We start from the raw sequence: 24,083 nt of genomic DNA, 5'->3' as shown, positions 1-24,083 counted from the left end.
TATAGAGTGTGTCCGAAAAGTAGGAATGCAGTCAAATTTGGGAAATACGCATTGATAATTGGAATAGAGGTTTTTGCAATTGATCATCCAAATTTATCTAGAAGTGTTTGAAATTTGAGCATACAGATGGAGCCACAATAGCCAAATGAGGTGGGGTCAAAAAGCGTTTAACATAGAGATCTCCCGATTAACACACGTTTAAATTATCATCAGATATAGAACTCCAGTTTAAATTTGATCCTTTAAGCTGGCTAGAAAGTGTCCGAAATTTTTGTTCACGATATTATATATCTTTTCGATAATTGAACAAAAAATTTTGTTCGTTACCCCTAAAATAATCGAAACTTGTGATGGCACCCAGCACAGAGCTTATATTTAGTTTTTAATGCATGAGTTAGTTTTAAAGAGGTCAAAATTTTGATTGTCGATTAATTCCTTTTAGTATTAATATCTCGATAACTTTCAATAGTAGTGGTAAAAAAATTACTGAAAGTTGTACTGTCGTCGAGGACAATACTCCGAGTAAAATTTGAACGCTATAGTTAGCTTAAAAGAGATCGGAAATTTTACACATTCTAAATTCCCTTTTGTAATAATATCGTGATAAACATTTAGATCCGCCAGGGAGTGAATGAAATTTGCATTGTCACTGGCCATGAAGTTTCAGTAGAAATTGGAGTGCTCTAGATAGTAGTCGGGAAGCGGTAGAAATTGTGATCTCAAGATTTTTATTTTTCACATGAAGAGTTGTTAAAAATCTTATAAAGCAAACATATAGAATTAATAAAAATAGAAATAAACTTTCCAAGCAACGTAAACTTTAATTTTCAACAACTTTTATGCAGCTAAGAATTTTTAAGCAATAAGGGTTAAGCCTTACGAAACATTAAAAAAAAGTTTTACGTTTCATATTTTTGAGCTAAGCCACAAGTTGGCCGGTGTCGACTATAAAATCTGTTCTCCAGATCTATTTTGGTTTCACCAATCAAATCATCCGATCCTAAAAGATCCCAGTCGTAGATCTGAACATTGAGCAATGAATCTTGAGGAAAAGTTGCTTCAAATTCAAAACATCTGTAAAAGTAAAAAAGTAAAGCAATTATATCATCCGAGAGATAAACCATTGGTGAATAACTATATTTTTTATCTTTTGATAATCAAAATTTCTAAATTCAAAAACACTGGTAGAACATAGACTGATAGAAATGGCTGTATATTTCAGAACAATCAATTGGCAGATACTTATGACTTATGTATTCGTAATTCGAAGAGCATTCAGTTAAGATTATTTTGCTAAGATGCATACATTGTTATTACTAAAGCTGATAAAGTGGATCAAATTGTAGTTCTGGATTAAGCTAATTACCTAGAGGAATCTCAAAAATTAATTGATAAAGGAAAATATAAATTCTTTAATGATCCAAGTCTCTTAGTGAGTTGAATAAAATTAGATTTGCCTTCAAAACTGGTGTAATTATTCTTAATCATCTGAAATATTCTCTTGCACCTAATAATTCACACTTTTAGGTTTTATGTTTTACCTAAAATGTTTAAGGCTGTTATTTCTTTTAGATCAATTGTTTCGAATATTGGAACCACTCCTTATAAATTAATTAAGTATCTTATAAATTAATTAAGTATCTAATATTTATCCCCGCTTCTAGTATGAATTCGTTTAATGTCAATTATTGCCAAAAACTCGTATAAACTCGTATGTTGATGAGGATTGTATGTTCAAATCAAATAAAAACATAATGATCTCTTATGAACTAAAACCTTTATTCACTAACATTGAGGTTAATAGTGCCCTTAATTGCTTTAAAATGAGATAAGAAGATATCTGCTTTTGAAAATGACGAACTTTTACACTTTACCCGTATTTGTCTAAAGCAGTCTTTCAATTTTAATGGTAAATTTTATCGAATGATTGATGATTCAGTTATGGGTAATCATCTCAGTCCCTTCTTTTAAAGGACCTATGTATGCAAGTTACACTTTAATTTATTTAAGTTTTCTTTGTGTTGAAGATTGTTCTGTATTGATAGAAAATTCTGACAGTGATCATGTTCTCCTTCTTATGATATTTAAAGAACCTTGCATTTAATTTAGGCTTAAACAAGAAAATAATAAACATTCACCTTACTTAGACGGCCATATTAAGCGTATTAGTGACAAATTTCTCACTATTGTGAATCCGAAACCGTTTGCAGCAACACTCCTCCCTCATAACATTTCATCCAATCCCCCTAACCCAAAGATAGCTACATGGCGCACACTTGTTTACCGAGCTTTTAAAATTTATTATAATTATCTTCTCAATGAAGAGCTCTTTTACCTTAAAGCTATTGTGGTAGACTGTAGATTTCTTTCCTATATCATTGATTCGATTTATAGAAAATTAATCTCACTATCCAGCAAATTCTATAATTTGAATTTAAATAACTTGATAGTTATGCGTTGTTGTCCAAGTATCAGTCCCCAAATTGCTAAGATTTTGAATAAACTTGAGTTGTTTCTCACCTGTTAACAAACTAAATTTTACCAATTTGTAAGCTCCTGATAATAATATCTTAAGTACTTGTCAAATTTCTTGCCTGGGTAGTCTGACGTATATTGTACTTTCTTTTATTTTATAACCCAATTTTGAGTTTACAGCTATCAATATTCAAAATCAATCAATATTGGGTTCAAAATCATCCTCCCAATTTAGTACCAAGTCAGAAGACACGGGAATTTTCGCTTCAAGCATTGGAACAAATTCAAGTTCGAGACTTGAACAGTCAACAAAGTGAACTCTTCAAGTCGGAAGTAGAATCTGTATCAGACAGCTATCGCTGGCATGCAAACTCTTGTCACCGCATTATTTGGAAAGCTCTCTATCTCCCGACTCACTTACGTATATTTTATTTTAAAACTGATTTTGAACAGGCAACCCAATTTTGAGTTTACGACTATCAGGGTTCTTTTCCGCAGTCTTGTAATTTTGAACCCAAACCAGAAAACAAGGGAACTCCTGGTTTTTTGATGGAACTTACCCGTATTCACGTTACATGCAGATAAAAACCACAAAAAATACATATGGTTAGCCTGATGATTAGGGGACTTTAACTAATAATTCGTTTTCCACTGAGGATATTTTATGTCAGTATTGTGATTGGTGTGAGCCGGGAGCAGAATTTGCATCGACCAACGATGAGGCTTGAACCTGGATCACATCATTAAGAGGTGAATGCTTTATCCCCTGAGCCACCGAGGTTCCTTTCTGCGTATATGGGACAAATTAAGCGGAACTTTAAATTGAACTTAAGGAATATACATAAAAAACGTGTTAAAAAATCAAAAATATTTAACAATCTTCCATCATCCTATATAGTTTGAATTCTAATCGCTTAATGTTTCTTTTTTCCGTTGAAATCATTTAATACAGCTATTCTTCACTGGTTGGCTGGTTCTTATGCCACTTGCCAAACGGGAAAGCCTGCTTGGTGAAACTGAGCAAATTTTAAGGCAGAGTGCGCGTTTCTTATTTTTCAGTGGCGCCATCTATGGCCAAGAACACGACTTCTGCCAAACCAAACGTCACACCCGTTTCATAGGGCGGACCCATTCATTCATCCACAGATCGTAATTTTGACCTAAATCAGAGAACGATCGATCTCCAATCCAGTACCCCCAGAGGTATTGATTTGTTATGGGAACATGGAGGACTTTTGCGACTCGACAGATTTAACTTGCATCAGTCACTTTACTATACGGGAAGTGTACGGCCGGCGGGGTTCGAACCCACGAGCTCTCGGCCATGGGCTCAGTGCCCTACCGACCAGGCTATGCCGGCCATTCATCTCTACGAACCATGATATTTGAAAATCCTTCCATATTTTGGAAAACTCTAATTATTTATTTATGATCATTCTAATATCCCATCGTTTCCCACAATGACTCGAACTAAATTTTTTTCATTTTGCACACTGGTGCTTCCGTCAAATCTCCCTTCTCTTATTATACATTTACATATAATATTACTTCTTTATTACATTTTTATTATACTTTTATTATACATTATTATCCCCTTTCTTTTATTATACATTTCAATCACATTTCCCCTTTTCCCACTGTGTATAAATCACTTTGCACTATTCTCCTGTCATTTGGTGTTTAGACTCGGAGGAAGATTCTTTGTCTACCTGAAACTATAGTATGTCTATTTCTGAACTTTTGTTTGTGTTTTATTTGGAATGAAAGAAAAATTTAAGGATTCAGTTAGAAAGGGGGAAAAAATATTGAAGTTGTAAGGCTTAACTAACTTACTTTCCAAAAACTGGATTGAGTTGTTTTGAAATATAATTTTCTTTGTCATTTGTCTTTTTACTGCCTAGATTGATGACTATGTATGGATCAGCTTTACCATTCAGATCGGCTGGGTGAAGGTCTGTAGCCTGCATAGAATAGATATTTTAGTTAATAAATGAAAATTTAAGTGGATTAAAATTAATATGGGTATTGAGAAAATAACATACCTGAAAACTAGTATATAGAAACTAATAAACTAATTGTAATACTTGGCGCACAGAAACGTGGCGTAGTACTTGATTTTAAAATGAGTGGTATATGATTTGAATACACGTCTATACTTATATACACGTCTATTTGGATACATAATTGTTCATATTGCATTTAATTAAAATAAGTTGAAAAGTTAAAAAAAATGTACATAAACTATTGTGTTACAAAAATTATAATTTTTTCTTCGCTATTGTCTTCAAACATTTTTGTTTAAAAAATCCAAAATGAGTTTTTTTCAGAAAATGAAGTAACTAAACATAAATCATTCTCTACGTATTATTATTCATTTCGGATTGTTTAAAAAATCTATAATGAGTTTTTTTCAGAAAATAAACTACCTATTTATAAATCATTCTTTACGGTTTGTTTATAAAATTCAATAGAAATGGCTGTNGATGTGATTATAATTATTATTATTTTTTTTAATGTTACAGAACTTTTAAGTGTATACACATATATTCATTGATACCTAAATTCTTAATACATGCATATATATATACACACACACAGTCAAACCCCGCTATAGTGAACCATCAAGGGACAGAAATTTCGGGAGTTCACTATATCCATTACGCGATAATTTGACTAATGGTTCCCAAACTCCTAACTTTTATCATACATTATTCGAATAAATGACTGAAAAATATTATGTAGTAGCAAAAAATGTGTTAATTTTTATTATTCCTCGTCTTGCGTACAAAGAAAAATTCGTAATCTTTAGCTGATGAGCAATCCTCAACATCAGATTTGGAAACACTTCCCGACTCTCGGATAATTTTTCCTGAATTTCTGTAATTCCGCTTGTTAAACCTGTCTAACCTGTCATTCGAGCACATAAAAGTAGTCTCACAAAATCTAGCAAATTCATAAACATTTGTTCAGATACTGGATGATTACGGCTTCTTCGAATGCTGAACAACTTTAGTTTCTCCACCATTCTTTTCTCAACTTTTTTCTGCCATCTAAATTTTTTTCATGAGCAGAAATTATTAATTGCTTATTTTTTTCCATACGTTACAAACTGCAGATTTGGATAGTTTAGATTTCCTGCAAATATCAACTTGATTACATTCATTTTCAATTTTTCTAATTATGCCCATTTTATCATCAATGGAGAACGTTTTACGTTTACTGTTTGTCATCGTTATATTTGAGACTAGTTCGCAGGCTTTTTTTTAACTGTACTGAGATCAAAAAGGAGTTGAAATGAGGGCCTTATCAACACAAATTAGTTTTCAACCTTTTGACCAATAATGAATAATTACTCATTCCCTCTGACAGAAAATGCATATTGATCCCAATGACACCTTACAGGTGCATCATCTGCCTGGGTTTGTTTAGGGATGGGAAAGTGAGACAAAAGAAGCCAACAAGAAAAAATGCTTATCGCTACATTCCCCTCTGTAGATGGTTTAAAAAATCGGTATATGTATTCACTTTGAAGTAGAAATTTCAAAATTATTATAAAAAAATGAAGAAAAAAATCTGTCGAAGACAGAAAACAGTTCACTATATCCAGCTTCCTCACTTTTTTGGTTCACTATATCTACAAAAAATAACATTATATGTGTATAGCAAGGCACGGGACCGAACATTTCGTTCACTATATCCGGGAGTTCACTATAAGCCGTGTTCACTATAGCGGGGTTTGACTGTATATATATATATAAAAAAAAAAACGTGTTAAAAATCAAAAATATTAAACGATTTTCCATCATCCTATATAGTTTGAATTCTAATCTCTTAATTTTTCTTCCGCTGAAATCATTTAACATTGCTATTCATTTCTACAAACCTTGATATCTGAAAATCCTTTCATATTTTGAAAACTCTAATTATTTAGTTTATGATCGTTCTAATATCCCATCGTTTCCCAATGACTCGAACCAAATTTTTCAATTTTGCACCCTGGTGCTCTCGTCAAATCGCCTTATATCTGTTTTTTTTTTTTAAATTTTTTTTATATATTTTTTTTTTTAATCTCCCTTCGTTTATTAAACATTTCAAGTATATTTCCCCTTTTCCCTCTGTGTATAAATCACTTTGCACTTTTCTACTGTCATTTGGTGTTTAGACTCTGAGGAAGATTCTTTTTTGTCTACCTGAAACTATAGTATGTCTATTTCTGTACGTTTGTTTGTGTTTTATTTGGAATGAAAGAAAAATTTAAAGATTTAGTTAAGAAGAAAGAAAAGTATTGAAGTTACTTGATTGACTTGACTGACTTACTTTCCAAAAACCGGATTGAGTTGCTTTGAAATATAATTTTCTTTGTCATTTGTCTTTTTACTGCCTAGATTGATGACTATGTATGGATCAGCTTTACCATTCAGATCGGCTGGGTGAAGGTCTGTAGCCTGCACAGGAGATATATTTCAGTTAATAATTGAAAAGTTGGCTTTATTAATATGGATATTAAGAAACTAATATACCTGAAAACTAATATATAGAAACTAATAAACTAATGGTAGTACTTGACGCACACAAACGTGGGTAATACTTGATTTTAAAATGAGTAGTATATGATTTGGATACGCGTCTATACTTTTCTAGCCATCGCGTTGAGTATTTGTTTCAAACATTCGCTTTATGCGATACAATAGACTAATGATTCAATTTAAAAAAGTTAGGAAAGCTTTCATATGATCATAAAAGAGAAAACTATCATTTTTTAGTTCATTCAAAATTTCAAGGAATTTTCAAAGCGTGTAAGATGCGATAATCTCCTTTCACGCTTTCTTAGAGACTACAGAGTTTTTTCAAGAAACTAACTCAATTATCACAAACTTTTTTTGTTTCATACGTACCCATTATTTCGGATATAAATCTTCAACTTTTATGACATTCTTAAATGCAATTTTTCGATTATCAAAAACCGTTTTGAACCTTGGGGAAATTTTTGTTTTGTTTTCTGTTCCATGAAATTTTTAATAGATCTTAGATACTTTATTTTCGGTGATTTCCAATCTGCAATCTATCTCTTTCTTCAAGCTTTAGCATTTTTTAAATGACATTTTTAGTCTATTTTTTTGTCAAAAAGTGCAAGTTTAAATATTCTATATTTAACACAGAGTCGCGCAAATGTTGCCCTAAACTTTTAAGGGAGTTAGGACACATCATCAGGATTAAAACTGATTAGAAGCCCGCGCCTAGAAATATGGTCATAAGCCGCTATTTTCGCTTTCCTATTATGAACTGTTTCTAAGTGTGATTTTGAAAAATTAATGACAGATAAGAGCACCTAGCCGCATACAGTTTTAATCCTGATGATGTGCTCTAACTCCCCGAGAAGTGTGTGACCTTCCGTTATTTATAAACGTTTTGAAACTTGTACATTTCGACAAAAAATAGACTAAAAATGTCGTTAAAAAAACTGTATCTTTAGAAGCAAAACTATTTTCAGATATGAAACCCCTTCACCCCTATCAGACAAGATCAAGTATTTGATCTTGTGATTTTTTTAAAGAAAACTGGCATTTGAAACCAAAATTTAAAGATCCGAAAATTTTTGCTGTTGTTAAAATTACGTAAATACGCAATATAAGATGTGCAAATGCTTAATAAAAAAATGTGTAAATCAAAGCACATATAGATAAAAAATTAAAAATTGAAGATCTAAAAAAAATGTGCTGAAGGGTGCATCGCAAAAAGAGAGGCAAAAAGTTTGATTTAATAGTCCTCCCCTTTCCTAAAAAAGAAAAACTACATAACGTGAGAAATTTATTACACTTTTTGAAGCAGTGTTTAGGTAAATTGGTAGCTCGCAGTATAGCATAAACATAATTGTTCACATTGCATTTAATTATATTAAGTTGAAAAGTAAATAAAATGTGCGTAAACTATTCTGTTAGAAAAATTATAATTTTTTCTTCGCTTTTGTCTTCAAGCATTTTTGTTTAAAAAATCCAAAATGAGTTTTTTTCAGAAAATAAAGTAACTGTACATAAATCATTTTTTACGTAATATTATTCATTTTGAATTGTTTAAGAAATTCAAAATAAGTTTTTTTCCTCTGAAATAAAGTACCTAACATAAAAACATCATTTAAGAGCTTCCTTTAACACTTAGCTTATATTTCTAAAATAAAATCTTTTTGAATCTACTTATTTGAACTAAACAGAAATAGTATACACTTTATTTAAAAGGAACATTTATAAATTAGAAACTTAAAATATTTTTCTAACTGCAAGAAGTCTCTTTTCAATTTTGTGCTAATTACTGCTTATTAATCAAACATGTCTCTTTCGGAATTGTTAAAAAAGACGCAAAAGTCATGCCCAAATCACGTAATTACCTTAACGACGTACACTCGAACAAGTACATGTATGGGTTCGTTGCTGGGCAAACCTTGGAAAAGTCCTCCTTGAGAATCTGTGACGTGTAAGTAAGGATCCTGAATTTCTTTTGGCAACGGTGTCTTATAAACTTTCAATGAACCCTTCAATAAAAAAACAGCACTTAGTTAATTGACCAAATGAATAATAATAAGATTCTAAGAAAAACGGTTTTGATAACTTAGCAGGAAACATTTTTAGTACAGTATAGAAATACTTATATTCTAAGTTAAATTTATTTGTTTGAACAATTGCAGAGACAGCATTATCAAAGTTAGATTCTTAACTAGGTTGTACGTGGCAATGTACGAAAGGCCTTTTTTGTTTTTATTTCAGAGGCCAAATACGTAAATATGGTTAGTGGATGAAAATCACAGAGAATGAAACAGTACCTTATTTTTTCTTCGCTTTTTCTTGGTTAAAAAATAATACCAAGTTGGCTACCAAAACAAATAACATTTTCCTCATGCAATACATAATTTTTTTTCCTTAAACTCAAATTTTAATTTCATCAGCTTATTTGATTATCATTAATATTATCTTATTAAGAAAAATACCAACGTAGTGATTACCTAGTATTGGTCTTATATTTAAGAAAACATCAGTGGAGGAATGCTTGTCTGTGCGTGACAGATAAGAATTATTTAAATAAAAATAACAGAAGTGTTGGGAATATCAGCCTATAGCCTATAAGTCTCGACCAGGTAATCCATTTCAATTAATCTGGATATTGTAAATAAAACATTGGGATTAGTTAAAATGTTATTATTCCTATCTTATTAAAGAAAACAAAATAAAATAAGAGCTCACTTGTTGCATTAAGAAATTACTTCCAACTAATAACATTACTTCCAACAATCATTCTAATTTAAAGTGTTAAATATATTTGCAGGCTTCTAAATTCCCACTGTATACATTGCCTGGTCAGTGTGCGAAGTGTTTAATCCTTTTATTCTCAGTCGGTTAATTTTTGGAATTGTATACAATGTCTGATTTCCAATTTTATCCGTAATATGATTTCTGTTTGTCTTCCGGTCTCATTGCGTTGAGCTTTAATAGTTTTTGATTGATTAGATTTGGATGGAATTGAACTCTGATAGTTGAGCACGTTTTAGTTAATTTACAACCATTCTACTGAAACAAATTAGTTTAAAAAATTCCTTGTGGAACGAAAATTGCATAACTTGTTAACATTTTAAGTTAATTGAATTTAATTTTGGAAAAGAATACATAGATACATGCATACATATGTATATATAGCACAATAAATAAAAACAAAAAAACATGAAGAAAATTAAGAAAAACAATAAGCTTTATTTATTGCGCATAAGCTGCAAGTAAATAGAACTCATAAAATAAGTTCAAAATGTAGAGAAAACAAGGGAGAAAAAGGAAAAATAATAATAAAAATAACAAAAAACCGGAATTTTTTTTTTAAAAATCTTAAAAAAAAATATTCAAATTTTTTTGTCTTTTTTTCCGGTTTTTTGTTATTTTTATTTTTATTATTATTTTCTTTTTTTCACCTTCTTTCATTGTTCTGTAATTTTTCCCTTATTATTATTATAATNTATATATATATTATAATAGTAATCAGCAAAATATATTGCAAAAAATTCCGTGTGTTTTACTGATTTGTTTACTTCATGCATTTATGTTTTATAACAATAAAAAAGTATTATTTATTGTTATAAATTAAAAAAAAAACGTATGTCAGCAACTAAATTGAAATATTTTATAACTGCTTTTGTCCCTTCTAATTCGAAAAGTTTAAGCTCGTAAAGCTATCTGATTACTCTTTCAATCCAAAACGTTGAGTTAAAAAGATTAAAGTGTTTTTTTTCTTTCTGTTTTTACTTTGAAAACTCCTACGATTCTGTTTTGATCTTCCATCTCATCTCCTGTTCTTTTTCCTCGGAATAAATCGAAAGAGTAAAGCCATTCTCGAAATCCCCCGAAATCAATTACGTTCTCGAGTTCGCAGGAGTAGATCTGAAACAGAAAAAATAAACAAAGGTAAAAGTTTGATTTAAAATGCTTTCCACTTAATGATTTAACAGTCAATATTTAGATGGATCAAAGGTTCAAACTGGAAAAGGAATTGTATTAGCAAAACTAATTTTGAAAATTTATTCTCGCGAAATGATTTTGAGTTTAAAATCTAATGACTGAAAAATTTTGAAATATTACCAGAAGTAAGTTAAACGCTTTCGTGTTCTATTTTTTTTTTTAATTTCTCCCATTTTATGTTTCAAAAATTAAACATAGCATTTAGGGAAGTATATTTTAGTTCTCCGAATTTTATGTTTGCATTCAAATTTCAGGTGAAGTATACTCCCCAATAAACTATTAACCAGAAAAAAATAAATTTAATGGTGATAATTTGCCATGCACTAGGGTACATCACATTCTACTCACATGCAGTGAATTGCACTACCCAAATCAATCCCAAGCTCAATCAAAAATGAAAGCGATTGGGATAGGATTGTGTTAAAATGTTCTAATATATTCGTATTTGATTGTTTGAACTCATAGCAGCACAAATCTGAAGCTGGAATAAGTCCTCCCATCGTTATAATAGCAAGGTCAATATATCATAAGAGATTTTGCGCTTTCCACAGGAATAATTTGTAAAATCACGTAGGTGGGAAGTAATCTTCCCAAAGCACACGAAAGGATAAAATTCCGATAACAGAATTAATTTTTTTTTAAAAAGAATGAGTTTAAAATCTAAGGATTTGACTAAATATTAAAATCTATAAACTTTCAGAAAACCAATATATGTTCTGCTGCCATCTACCCCAAGCTTTCTACAGTGTTAGAAATTTCTCAGAAAAAATGATTAAATCATAATTTATTTGATTGCCATTTTACTATATTCAAACAAAACTGTCAAATATCCGTAAATAAAAGGGTATTCAAACAGTTAATTGTCAGAAACACCGTTAATTAACGGTTTTTAACCGTTAATTAACTGTTTAACCGTTAATTAACTGTTTACCTAATACGGCTAAATAACCAGAATTTAATCGCTCCAGCTAGACCCACCAAATGAAATCACTTAGTCTTCTTAAACTGCTTACGTGTTATAGCCTTAAGTGTTACTTAAGACTGGTAACATATGTCAGTCTCAAGACCGACATAAAGGGGGGGGGGGTTCGAATCCCAGAGTTGGCATCACAATATTTCCTCCATCTCCTTCAACACACGAAGAATTTCCAGTGTCCTGCAGTTCCCAATTCGTGACCTTTGACTATTAGAATACGATACTCTCATTCATGCATCGATTCATTTGATAAAAAACAACTCAACTTTAACCTATAATTCCTGAAATGCCCTTCACTTAACTAAAAGTCTAGCTCTAATGTTCAGTAAATTTCTCTTATGGTTTTGAAAATGCTAGTTTTAAACTTTTAACCGTATAGTTTAGTATTCATGCTTTTTTTTATAAACCACATTAGTCGTAAACGGTTTCGAATCCATAAATGTAAAAAATGTTCTTTACCGCAAACTTTGCAGCTAATTGGATGGAGAGACTGCTGCCGGTTGTTTCACTGTAATTTTACAATAAAAGGATAACAGTGTATCATAAATGGATTTTTTTAAGACATATCAATGAAAATGCTTTTGACAATTGATTAAAAACTGGTAACTAATAATTAAATACACATTAGATTGCTACCTTTAAGTCTTAACTGCTACTTACATTGTTACCTTTGACTGACGATTTAGAAAAATTGGATTCAGAATTAATAAGTCAAAACACTTTTGACCAGTGACTACAGTTTTAGATATTAGATGGAGACAATGAAGGCATTTTTATATGGTTATAATTAAAATATTTATTATCAGTTTTCAGTACAAACTAAAATTTTATTTATTAATGTATTTATCTGTTCCTTACTATGCGGCAGCTAGTAGAAAATAAAGATTGGTTATTGAAACTTCTTGGTAAATCTTCATGTATTTTCTCCTATAAAGGAATTTATATGAAGAGTCAGGGGTCTGTCTAGGTTTTTCTGAGAGGTACCTTATTTGTGAAAATTTAGACATAATTTGTGAAAAATTAAAAATTATATTTAAAAATCAATACAAAAATATGGTAAAAATGTGGATTTATCGTTTCTTAAGGGATACAAAAATAAAATTTTAAGAAAAAGTATTTTCTGAAACTACCGTTTTTCTTAAAATTGAATTTGTGAAACTACCCTTTTTCCTAAAGTTGAATTTGTGAAGGTACCGCTAAACGGTAGTAAATTCGGCCTGGACAGACCCCTGAGAGTGATTATTTTTTTTTATTAAATACATATTTTTTATACTTAAATACGTACATAATTTGTCTTTAAGGCAAACTTATAAAAACTTTCTGATTAAGTTAGTCTTTAAGGCATGCTGTTTCATGTTGTTAGTCTTTAAAGAGTGATGTTAAATTTAAAGGTGCTTGTTAATTTTAAAGTATGACATAATATTTGGCAAGCTGCTACTGATTGGTTCTTTAAAAGTTTGTAAGGTTATGACATGGGTTAGGTTATTGATATGGGTAAGGTTAAGGCTTGATTTGTATCAAAGAAAATTCAAGATTAGTGATTTTTAAAATATTTTAACCATTGATGTAAGATTCTTTCTAACTTTCAGTATTTATGAACTAAATTACCCACACAAAAATAAATTAGTAGCAACATTTTAATTGCATGGAAATGTTTCCCAGGTAAACTCATATAATTCTAATAAAACAAATCCTAATAAATGAAAGAAGTCTTTTAAATAAAATTTTAATAATCAAAGAATAAAATGAAATAAATATTATTCAAAAATATTAATTAGCTAATAAATGAGGGAATTCTGAAATCCATAAGTTAGCACCAAAGAAAAATCCTTTTAGTATGGTTAATATCGAAACATTAATCTACGTTTTGAAACATTAATCTTTAATACTACATTATCGGAACATTAGTCTACGTTTTAGGGAAATTTGATATGCAATTCGTAAATTTGGAAAAAATATTATATTAACACGTTAATACCAGATTTAAAATATTGTACATTATATATAATAATTAACAATTTAAAAATTACGTTTTATATTAAATGCAATTTTTAATTAACCATATTTTATTTAACAAAAAACAAATTTGAAACAATCTAATGTAGTAAAATGCTTAGAATGAATACTTTTATGAGGGATTCCTCTGTCATAAGCTTGCGATGAGATTTGGGTGATAATCTTTGGGCTAAACGAACGGCCGTCGAAGTGCCTTTGAGTGTTCTCTTCATTAGCGGTTGAGGTGGTTGGTGTTGATTTTCAAGCCTCTGTATTTCTTTCTCAACTTTTCGAACATCTTTCTGACTCAATTCTTCCCCGTCTACATCAGAACCTGCATCTCCAGTTAGGCTGTTCACACTGTCTGTGGTCACTTGATTTTTCTCCTATTTTTTTTAAAGGAAAAAAGCGTATTATAATTTTTTTTTATATTAAAAGAAGTTTTTTCCCCTTGGAATACAAAAAAATCAAAGATGGGTAAATAAAGGCTTAAAAGGACCGTGGGAGGAATACTTCATAGCATATTCATTTTCACCAACCTACAAAAGTAATTTACAATTTCAAGTACAAAAAAAGTTAACTCTAGTAAACCTAGATTAAACAATGAAGTTTGAAATGCTAATTCTTTTTCAAAATATCAAAATGCAAATAATTTGCGTGCCAAGATTACTTATATAGAGAAAAAAAAATTTGGTAAATTTACTGCACAGTATAGTAATGCTATTTCTGCTAAGAAAAACCATAATTCTGGTAATGAAACTAAAACATGCGGTATTTAGACGATTAATTTGGTAATTTTTATAGAGGAAATTCGAAAAATTAAAAAAAAAATGTACTAAAAAAGTATTTGTCTGGAAACAATATTAAGAAAGAGTTTTAATGTAAAAATGTCATCTTTGGACATTGGATGGTTTATCATTATAATTATCCAATCTCTTCAATTTTATATAACCGTCGTTGAACGTTTTGGGCTTACGACTACTAATGTTCAACTAAGTAGTCTTGTAATTTTGAACCCGATTCAGAAGACAAGGGAGCTTTTTGATCAAGTATTGGGAGAAATTTGCCTTCGTGGAGGACTTTTTGATGGAGCTAACCCGCATTTGCGTTAAATGGAGAGGAAGACCACGAGAACCTCCCACGTTTAACCTGACGGCAAGGGAATACTAACCCATGATCCGTTTACCACTGAGGATATTTCACTTCAGCACTGTGGTCAGTGCAAGCCGGATGCGGAATTCGTATCGACCAGTCATCACCGAGATTCGAACCTTGTTCACTACAAAAAGCTCTTCAATTTTATATTTCATTTTATATCAGTCGTTGAGCAGTCAATCCAATTTCGGGTTTATGACTACTAATGTTCAACTCCGTCGCCTAGTAATTTTGAACCCAATCCAGAAGACAAGGAAACTCCTCGATCAGTACCCTCAGTGGTATTGATTTGTTATGGGAACATGGAGGACTTTGCGTCTTAAAAACTGTCACGTCAGCAAAATCATTACCTTTAAAATAATTTTCCAGAAAAAAGTATTTTGAAGAGAAAAAACGCCCTAAAAATCTAAAAAAGGAATTATGCTTTTTTTTAAAATTTTGAGTTTTACTCGTTTTAATTCTATTTTTTAAAGATATAATAGATAAATTAATAGGAATGGTTTATTTTATTTTATAACCGTTGTTGAACAGCCGACCCAATTCTGGGTTTACGACTTCTAATGTTCAACTCCGTAGCCTTGTAATTTTGAGCCAAGCCAGAAGACAAGGAAACTCCTAGAACATTACCCCCATGGACCAGTACCAACATGGAGGACTTTGAAACTCGACAGATTTAACGTGCATCAGACACACGGGAAGTCTTCGACAGACGAGGATCGAACCCACGACCTCTTGGACATGGGCCCAGTGCCCTACCAACCAGGCTATCCCGGTCTTAATAGGAATGGTATAGGGATGAATGGGATTCAATGAATCTGGTTGTTTTTTTATTCCATTCTATTCCCCTTAATTTTTTTTTTAGCTTTTATTTGTATGTATTGCGAAATGTTATTTCGTAAAAATACATTTCTCAAATTATCATAAGGATTGGATAATGCATAGTCATAAAACATTTCGAAGTAAGTAAAAGTTCGACTGCAGATGAAGAAAAAACTTCTTTATCGGCATATTTCCAAGAATATTCCTTTCACTAACAGATGGAAAAACTATTGCAAACTGTTAGGAAAGTTGCCAACTAAACTGACGTCTGTGGTTATATTATAGAAATGCTTTCAGAAGATAATCTAATTTTTTTCATTACTCTTTAGATGAAAAGCATTAGGAATGAATTTGGAAACATTTAATTTCAACTATCCTGAATTATAATTACGGAATTCTGAATTATTAATATTGGAAACATTTAATTTCAACTATCCTAAAGCAATGTGCAATTTCATGACTTTAAAATGGCATTAAAATTCAAATCGGATTTATTAAAATATTCTATTTTGTGACACGATGATAAAAATTCTTCACTGATATAACTTAATTAACGAAACACAAAAAAAATAATTATGAAATTTAAGATTGTGAAGTCTTACTGATTCAACTTATCACTGATATGTTTCACTCGTAATCACAGTATGTGGAGTTCCGGCAATTGCAGTGTTGACATTAAGTATTATTGAATGACTTAGACACTTAGAGTTATAATATTGCTAGTTATAATTAGTCTAACCAAGAAAAATTGGGAGGTTGCAGGGAAATTAGCCACAGGGGTTAATTGGGGGGGGGGACTAGTGATAGTTCGCGCGTGCCGGTCTGTATGCGCAAAAAAGTGCACGTTAAATGCGTCGAGTCTTCTCATTGGTTGCAATGTGAAAGTTTTGAGAGGGATGTACCAGCTCAGGTGCTGCCCACTTCATTTCTCCGAAGTTAAAATTTAGTGGTGTCTCTGCTATAGTAGTTAAAGGATAAAGCTTTTCTGAAGAAAACTTTATGATTCTTTATTTGAAAATAATTTTACATTTCTCAATAACAATGTGCATTTACATATTGTAGTATGCGGGAAAAACAAAACTTGATCGTGATTATATAATACTTATGATGAATGAAGCATTTTTATTGCACCGTGTTTACGATTATGGGAAGGAATTCGAAAACCAGAAAAGTTAAATTATTTGTAACATGATTGACTATAGTTCGTTCACCAGAAGTTGGCACTTGGCTCCGCCTTCATCACGTGGTATCCAACGATTCTATTTCACTATTTTTGAGAGAATAATCTGAACAATCCTGAACAAGGTTGCTATTTGGCGATAGTATGACAAAGATATTTATTTCGCAATCTTTATTTTTAACATTAAATATTTCATAAATTTGACGTTTCTCTCTTTTGAATGAATAGTTTGTCCTTTTTGAGACATTTTGTTGCAATATATTTCATTATCTAGAGTAGCGAAGTAAGTAACTGAAAAGGAATTCACTGTTTGCATTTGGTGCGCATTAAGGGCTGTCTCAATTTCAAGCGCGGAGAGGTTTCTCCTCTTACTTCCTCGCTGAAATGAACTCTTTGTCCGAGGAGGTGAGCCAAGTGTGTGAACGAACTATATTATGTTTCAGCTGTTACTTTGTAATTTGTCTTGAGAAGTAATATGATACTTTTAGAACAGATGCAAAAATGCAACACATCAAAAATATATATGTAAAAGCTAGATGCAGAGAAACCTCACATATTTATGTAAGGAAATAAAAGCAATTTATAAGAAATATTTTCTTATAAGTTGCTTCTATTTCTAATATTCTGTATTCAATAGCAAATTAAATAATGTTATCTTTATGAATCAGTTTGGAAAATTAAAAAGGATTAAAGACTGATTGCTGGCAAAATCATAGTGCTGGGATTCTCACTTTTATCAAGTTTTACATTCAGATCACGAAATACATTTCATTAAGAATACATTCATTAAGAAGTAGTATCAATAAAACGTTTTAATCGTAAGTACCTACAAAAGTTGATGAATTAATATATATTGTACTCAGAATACTGTAGTATTGTAAAATAAACAATGTTGTCTTTGTGAAATTCGGATGTTGTGGATTGTTTTTTGGCAAAATAAAGGTGTTTCTGTATTTACTTTAATAAAGCATTGTACTTTTGCTTTGTTCAAGTTTAAAACTCAGATATTTAGATACTCTGCATATTTAGATATGAACGTAAATGCAGTACAGTGTAAAAACATATGTTAAATTTACGCTAAAAACTGGTCAGCGAGTGTGTCTGTATAAACAGTTTATTTCGTAGAAAAGTATTGTTATTTAAAGCAGACACTTGTTATTAAGTAGACAAGTATTGTTATTACAACAAACAAACTCCATTATTTTACCAAGTTAACTCTGTTATTTTAACAAAAATTTTAATCAAATAGCTAAGTCAGCTATGTTTTCGGGCCTAGCCGAGAGTAGCATTCATATCACCAGTCGACCCTGAGATTCGAACCTGCTACACTTCTGTTACATTTTTAATTTATTAACTGAAGTGATATGAAGTGATTGTAAGGTTCTTATTAAGCTTTACTTTTGAGTGGCAACTTTGTCGATGTTCATTGAATAATAAATAAATTGTTTTGTGGAGTTTTTAAATAATTGCTTGATTCTTTTAGTTAAAAATATCTACTTTATCAAGAAGAATCTGAGATTAAAATAAAATGAGTAGCACTAGCAATATTTTGAATTAGATAGCGTACTTTATTTTATGAGTAATTAGTTAACAACTGCTTTTTGATAGTACGTTAAAACCTCATTAGGAGACGAGCCCTCTGTCTTTGTGTCTCAAAAAACGTTCTAAACTGTTTTTGTCTGATAAGTCTAACTCGTTGAATAATATTTAAATGTTTAAATGTGTAAAAACGCTTGAAACTGTACTTGAGCGCTTGTGGCTCACCCTTACAAAAATGTCTGGCAACTTGAATTATCAAAAAATTATATCTAAGGAAATATAAATATCAGGTAGAGAGAATATCAATTCGACAATAAAATGGAATCACTGTTTTATTTATACGATGCTCAAAACCATAAATAATTAAAAAAACAAATATAGAAAATAATCGTTAAATGATTTGTAAAAGGCGTAAGGTAGGCAAAAACTAAAATTTGAACTGCCGTTTTTAATCCATTTACGATTAGGATGAAAAATAGTTTTGTTTATTAGACAATTTTAAATCGTAAAATATACGGAAGAAGTCTGTAAAAACAAAGGAAACTTTTTACAGTGTAACTATGAACGTTTTATTTAAAAATGCTTACAAAAATTGCTATATGCATACGTACTGAGCTCAATTGTAGTTTTAAAAAAGTTGCATTTGCGTTGGTTGGACAATTAGATAGTTCTTAATGAAAAACGAAAGTACTAGGGAGCTTACTTTGATCATAGCTTCATGGGAAGCAAAATATCTCGTCCACCAATCCTTATTTTCTTCATCGTCATCATAGCTTTCATCTTCGGTTTGTCTTTTCTTCTTTTTATTAGCTTCTACCTTTTGATCTTTCTTTTGATTGCCACCCTAAAAATGTTTTATCCTGTTACTACGTTATTGACATAGAATGTATAATCAGTCTAATAAATGAGTAATACTTACAAAATCTAAAATAATTAGAGTCTCTTTTGGGCTTAAGGGGCTCGTTCCATCTATATCAATGATGACTTCATCAGTTTGTACCATTAACATCTGATTGCTTCCATAACCTACAGAAAATATGTAAATTTATAATAACTCTATATTCAGTACAATATGCTAATTAATTTGCAATATTGCTGGTGCTACAAACGCTACTTGCTAATACCAACAAGCTTTACTTCGGTAGAACCAAGCGAATTTAAGGCAGAAGGAGGGCTCTTCTTGTTTTTTAGTGGCGCCATCTATGGCCAGGACAACAAGTTTGTCACACGGGTACGCCACAGTCCATTTTATAGGGAGGACTCATTCACACACCATCCATCCGTGGATCGTAATTTTGACCTGTATCAGAGAATGATCAATCTCCAAACCAAAACGCCCAGAAGTATTGATTTGTTATAGGAACTCGGGGGACTTTGTAACACCCACAGATTTAACACGCAACAGTAACCATTTTACACACAGGGAGTCTTTATCCAGCGTGATTCGAACTCACGACCTCTCGAACATGAGCACAATGTTCTACTAACCAGGCTATCGTGACCAATTTGTGATGTAAGAAACGGCATGAAATGGTGTTTATAAAGCTAAAAATAATCAGTTAAGGTTTAAACAAAATACAAGGGTTGTAAATAAAGTAGTGACCCCATAGACAGAAAAATATTTTTGACTTTTGACTAATCTACAAATAAAATTGTTTCCAATTCAATACAATCCATCAGCAATATTTCTTATCCTTTACCGAATAATGAAAAGTCCAATTGGCAAGATATTGGTTGTTGATGACAGTGACAAAGACTGCTTTGTAAATAGAATAGGATTCTCAAGGTTGCGTGATTTCACACTTTCCCACATTCTTCCTTTCCGTTACCACGATTTCGACAACTTTGAGATAACTACTTTATTTGCAAAGAGTGCAAGATAAGATGCCACATTAAAAAATCGGATTACGATTGCACGATTTGCTTTGGCTTATCGTACAACCTACTGTATTTCTGATTCAGGTTTCTTGAAAAACTTTACAATATTCAGATGTATTTTACCCCATGTAAAACTCGATTTTAATTGACCACCATTTGTGAACATAAACCCACACTGGCGCACAGTAGCTGGGAGATTCTGCTAAAACCTAACAATATCATATAAAGGCAAACTGTCACAAGATGAGCTTGAGATAACAAATTGTTATTTTTTATAGTTCTTAGATATAAATTTTCCTTCTCGTTGGAAAGATTCAGCAAATTCCCATGAAAAGATTCTAAAAAAAAAAAAAAAGAAACTCGAACAGCGTCTCGAAGGAGAGTCGTTTACGAAATAACTTAGTTTCGGAAATTCGAAGATCGAAGTAAACAGGATTTGAACTTGAGAATGCTAATGGCGGAATCTGGCAATAAGAACATATCCATAATTTCGTTTTGTATCCAGTTACAATTAAACTTTTGACCAAAACTTGTGTAACTACTCGGAAAAAAAGCTCTAGTAAAATTACCGTACTGTACGGTAACGATACTTTTGATTAAAAAAAAAACGTAATTTTGGTTAAGAAAACCAAAATATACGGTATTTAAACCGATCATTTGGCAATTTTTCAGTTCAAATGGTAAAGATTTATCGAAAATAATGGTTTTCATAATTATATTTCTTATTATCACACATTTAATTAAGAATACAAATCTAAAAAATAAATTTGATCGAATAAATGGTTTCTATGCCGTGTTTTTAGGTATATCATAATGAAATTACTAAATTTTACAAAATTTTATCACATATTATAGTACCATATTTTATTGTTGACGCCCGGTGGCAGAGTGGCAGCGCTTCGCGCTCTCGTGCCACAGGTTCTGGGTTCGGTTCTCGGGCCGGGCATGGTTGACTCAGTCTTTCATCCCTTCAGTGGTATCTTTCATCCCCTCAGTCTTTCATCTCTTCAGTCGATAAATGAGTACCAAGCATGCTTGGGAACTAAACACTGGGGGTTTCGCGTTCGACTGACCCCCTAACCGGAACATCTGCTCCTGCACCCCAGAGCCCAAGGTCAAGAAAACTGAGAAGGGCACAGTAGGCTTTGGCCCTCGTTGGGCTGTCGTGCCACTGAGTTTAGTTTATATTTTATTGCGAATTTTACTAAATCATCATCAAAGCATTTCAGTAAAATTTCCAAGTTTCTTGATCCTCCCATAGAGTCAGAAACACTGTAAATTTTACCATATTTTGATAGTTTTGATCATATTTTTTTCAGTGTAATCAAAATACAATTTATCAATGAGTTACATAATCTCAAAGTTAAAGTAAAGCATTTCCGAAACATACTATTGTGGTCCAATAGGATCATGGAGGAGAGAGAGTTGAGAATTTTGTTACCAACGGCATGATGCGCGCAGACCGTATTTATTTCCCACACCATCGAACTGAACCTTGGTGGGCTGAGAGACGTCATCAAACACAAAAACCCCATCGTTCACCATGGCATTTCCGTGTCTTAACCATTGTGCCATCGTTACTTTACCGTTATGCCTTTGTTTTTCAAAAACTTTTTCGTGGCATATATTACGTGTTTTGGTTTAATTTCTTATAAATAAACCAATTTTATTATAAAAGCTAAAAATAAGTTCCATATAAAAGGGCATTTTAGAAACCTTCGCCTTTCCAAACCCTATGCAAAAAAAAAATTAATAATTTTTAAATTAATTAAAAAATAATCAGAAATCGTATAGTTTACAAGCGTAGTTTTTTATCGTATAGTTATATGTTGAATTTAAGCTTTTATCAATGTTACCTCAAAACTCCTCAAAGCGAATCTAGTTAGTTATATGAAACCAATTCTCTTCTGAAAAGAAAACAAACACGCAAGAAAAAATTCTCGAAACAAAATATTTTAAAACGAGAGAAAGACTTAAAGCATTTTTCTGAAGCACCTAACTATATCTTCAACTAAAAGAAAGCTATTTCGTCCAAAATAAATCACGAAACAATATCTATAGAATTTATAAAAATAATATGGTTTCCTAGAGTTTATATTTCCGTTTCAGAATTTGAAACTATTCTTTAAAATGAAAATAGAGTTATGGTTATGGATTTGAGATACTCACGTGATAGGTTTGCTTCTTTCTTTGAGAGTGGTCTGAAAACGTATTTCTGCAGAGAATTGATGACGTGCGTTCCCACCAACGTGAAACGTCCAAAACTTCGACAGTCCATTACTCGAATGGTCAATGGTGGACAATACATTTCTTGATCTGGTAATTCCTGTGGATTTCAAATAATTTACTTGAAATCAAATGATTCAATAAGTAAATGCATATTTTTCTTCTAGGTAAAATATCTCGCATTATATTTGTATTTATTTTATCTTATTCGGTTCTTCCTGTATGACTCAAACATTAAATTTATGCGCAAAATGATCGTTTAAATTTATAAATTTTCTAAATGTTTTGGTTTATGAATGCAAAACTGAAAATTGATCTGCTCATTGATAAAACTTAAAAATTAATTTTTTTGGGTCAAATATAGATTTTATTGACGTAATTTAGGTAATTTTATTAGTGATAAAAATTTGATGAAAATCAGGGTTAAGGTTCTGAATCACAGTCATGAATTTAAATAACTGTTAATACAACTGTTACATAACTTTAAATTGACCGAAACTGCTCATGAGTGCAATAAAATGTCGAAAAACTTAAAATTCTGAATGTAATTAAATTTTTTTTTATAAATTTACTTATTCAATATACACTCATTGCGTAGAAAAAATAAGCATCTAATTATATTTCTTGCTTATATTAATTTGAAATATTATTTTAATATCAATCGAAGTATCCCAATTCAGTGCATTTTTGAATGTTATGTCAATAAATTTCGAAATATATCTAGCATATATGAGAAGGTATATTACATAAATTCAACTAATATTTGTAAAATGTTGTACTTGGTTCTCATAATATTTTGAATAATTAATTCAAGAGCAACTATTTCTCTTTATTATATTTCGAATATTAGAATTGCAAATAAACATTTCAAATTACTAGTATTTATTTTTTNTGTGGTCCAATGGGATCATGAGGTTAGGGCTTGACAATTTTGTTACCAACGGCATGATGCGCACAGACCGTATTTATTTCTCACACCATCGAACTGAACCTTGGTGGGCTGAGAGCCGTCAGCGAGGACAGAAACCCCATCTTTCACTATGACATTTCCGTGCCTTAACCATTGTGACATCGTTATTTTATCGTTGTGCCTTTGTTCTTTTTTAAACTTTTTCGTGAAATATATTATGTGTTTAGGCTTAATTTTTTATAAATAAACCAATTTTATTTATGAAAGCTAAAAATATGTTCCACATAAAAGTGCATTTTAGAAACTTTCGCCTTTCAAAACCCTATTCAAAAAAAAAGTTTAATAATTTTTAAATTAATTAAAAAATAATCAGAAATCATATAATTTACAAGCGTAGTTTTTTATCGATATGTTGAAGTTAAGCTTTTATCAATGTCA

At 31.1% G+C, this 24,083-nt stretch overlaps 1 protein-coding gene across 1 annotated transcript in view; it reads right to left on the bottom strand.

Annotated features, from left to right (window-relative positions):
- LOC107436426 (otoferlin-like) overlaps positions 1-24,083 on the bottom strand; it is a 341,056-nt gene that overhangs the window by 15,116 nt on the left and 301,857 nt on the right. The window contains exons 31-37 of the mRNA XM_071177705.1: positions 19,551-19,657; positions 19,335-19,475; positions 14,070-14,324; positions 10,755-10,889; positions 8,858-9,001; positions 6,793-6,920; positions 904-1,074 (exon numbers count right to left, since the gene is read on the bottom strand). Of these exons, the coding sequence (XP_071033806.1) occupies positions 904-1,074; positions 6,793-6,920; positions 8,858-9,001; positions 10,755-10,889; positions 14,070-14,324; positions 19,335-19,475; positions 19,551-19,657 (1,081 nt within the window). The remainder of the gene's footprint in view (positions 1-903; positions 1,075-6,792; positions 6,921-8,857; positions 9,002-10,754; positions 10,890-14,069; positions 14,325-19,334; positions 19,476-19,550; positions 19,658-24,083) is intronic.

This window comes from Parasteatoda tepidariorum, chromosome 2 (genome assembly GCF_043381705.1).
Source record: "Parasteatoda tepidariorum isolate YZ-2023 chromosome 2, CAS_Ptep_4.0, whole genome shotgun sequence".
Classification (NCBI taxonomy): domain Eukaryota; kingdom Metazoa; phylum Arthropoda; class Arachnida; order Araneae; family Theridiidae; genus Parasteatoda; species Parasteatoda tepidariorum.
This window is presented reverse-complemented; position numbering and strand designations above follow the sequence as displayed.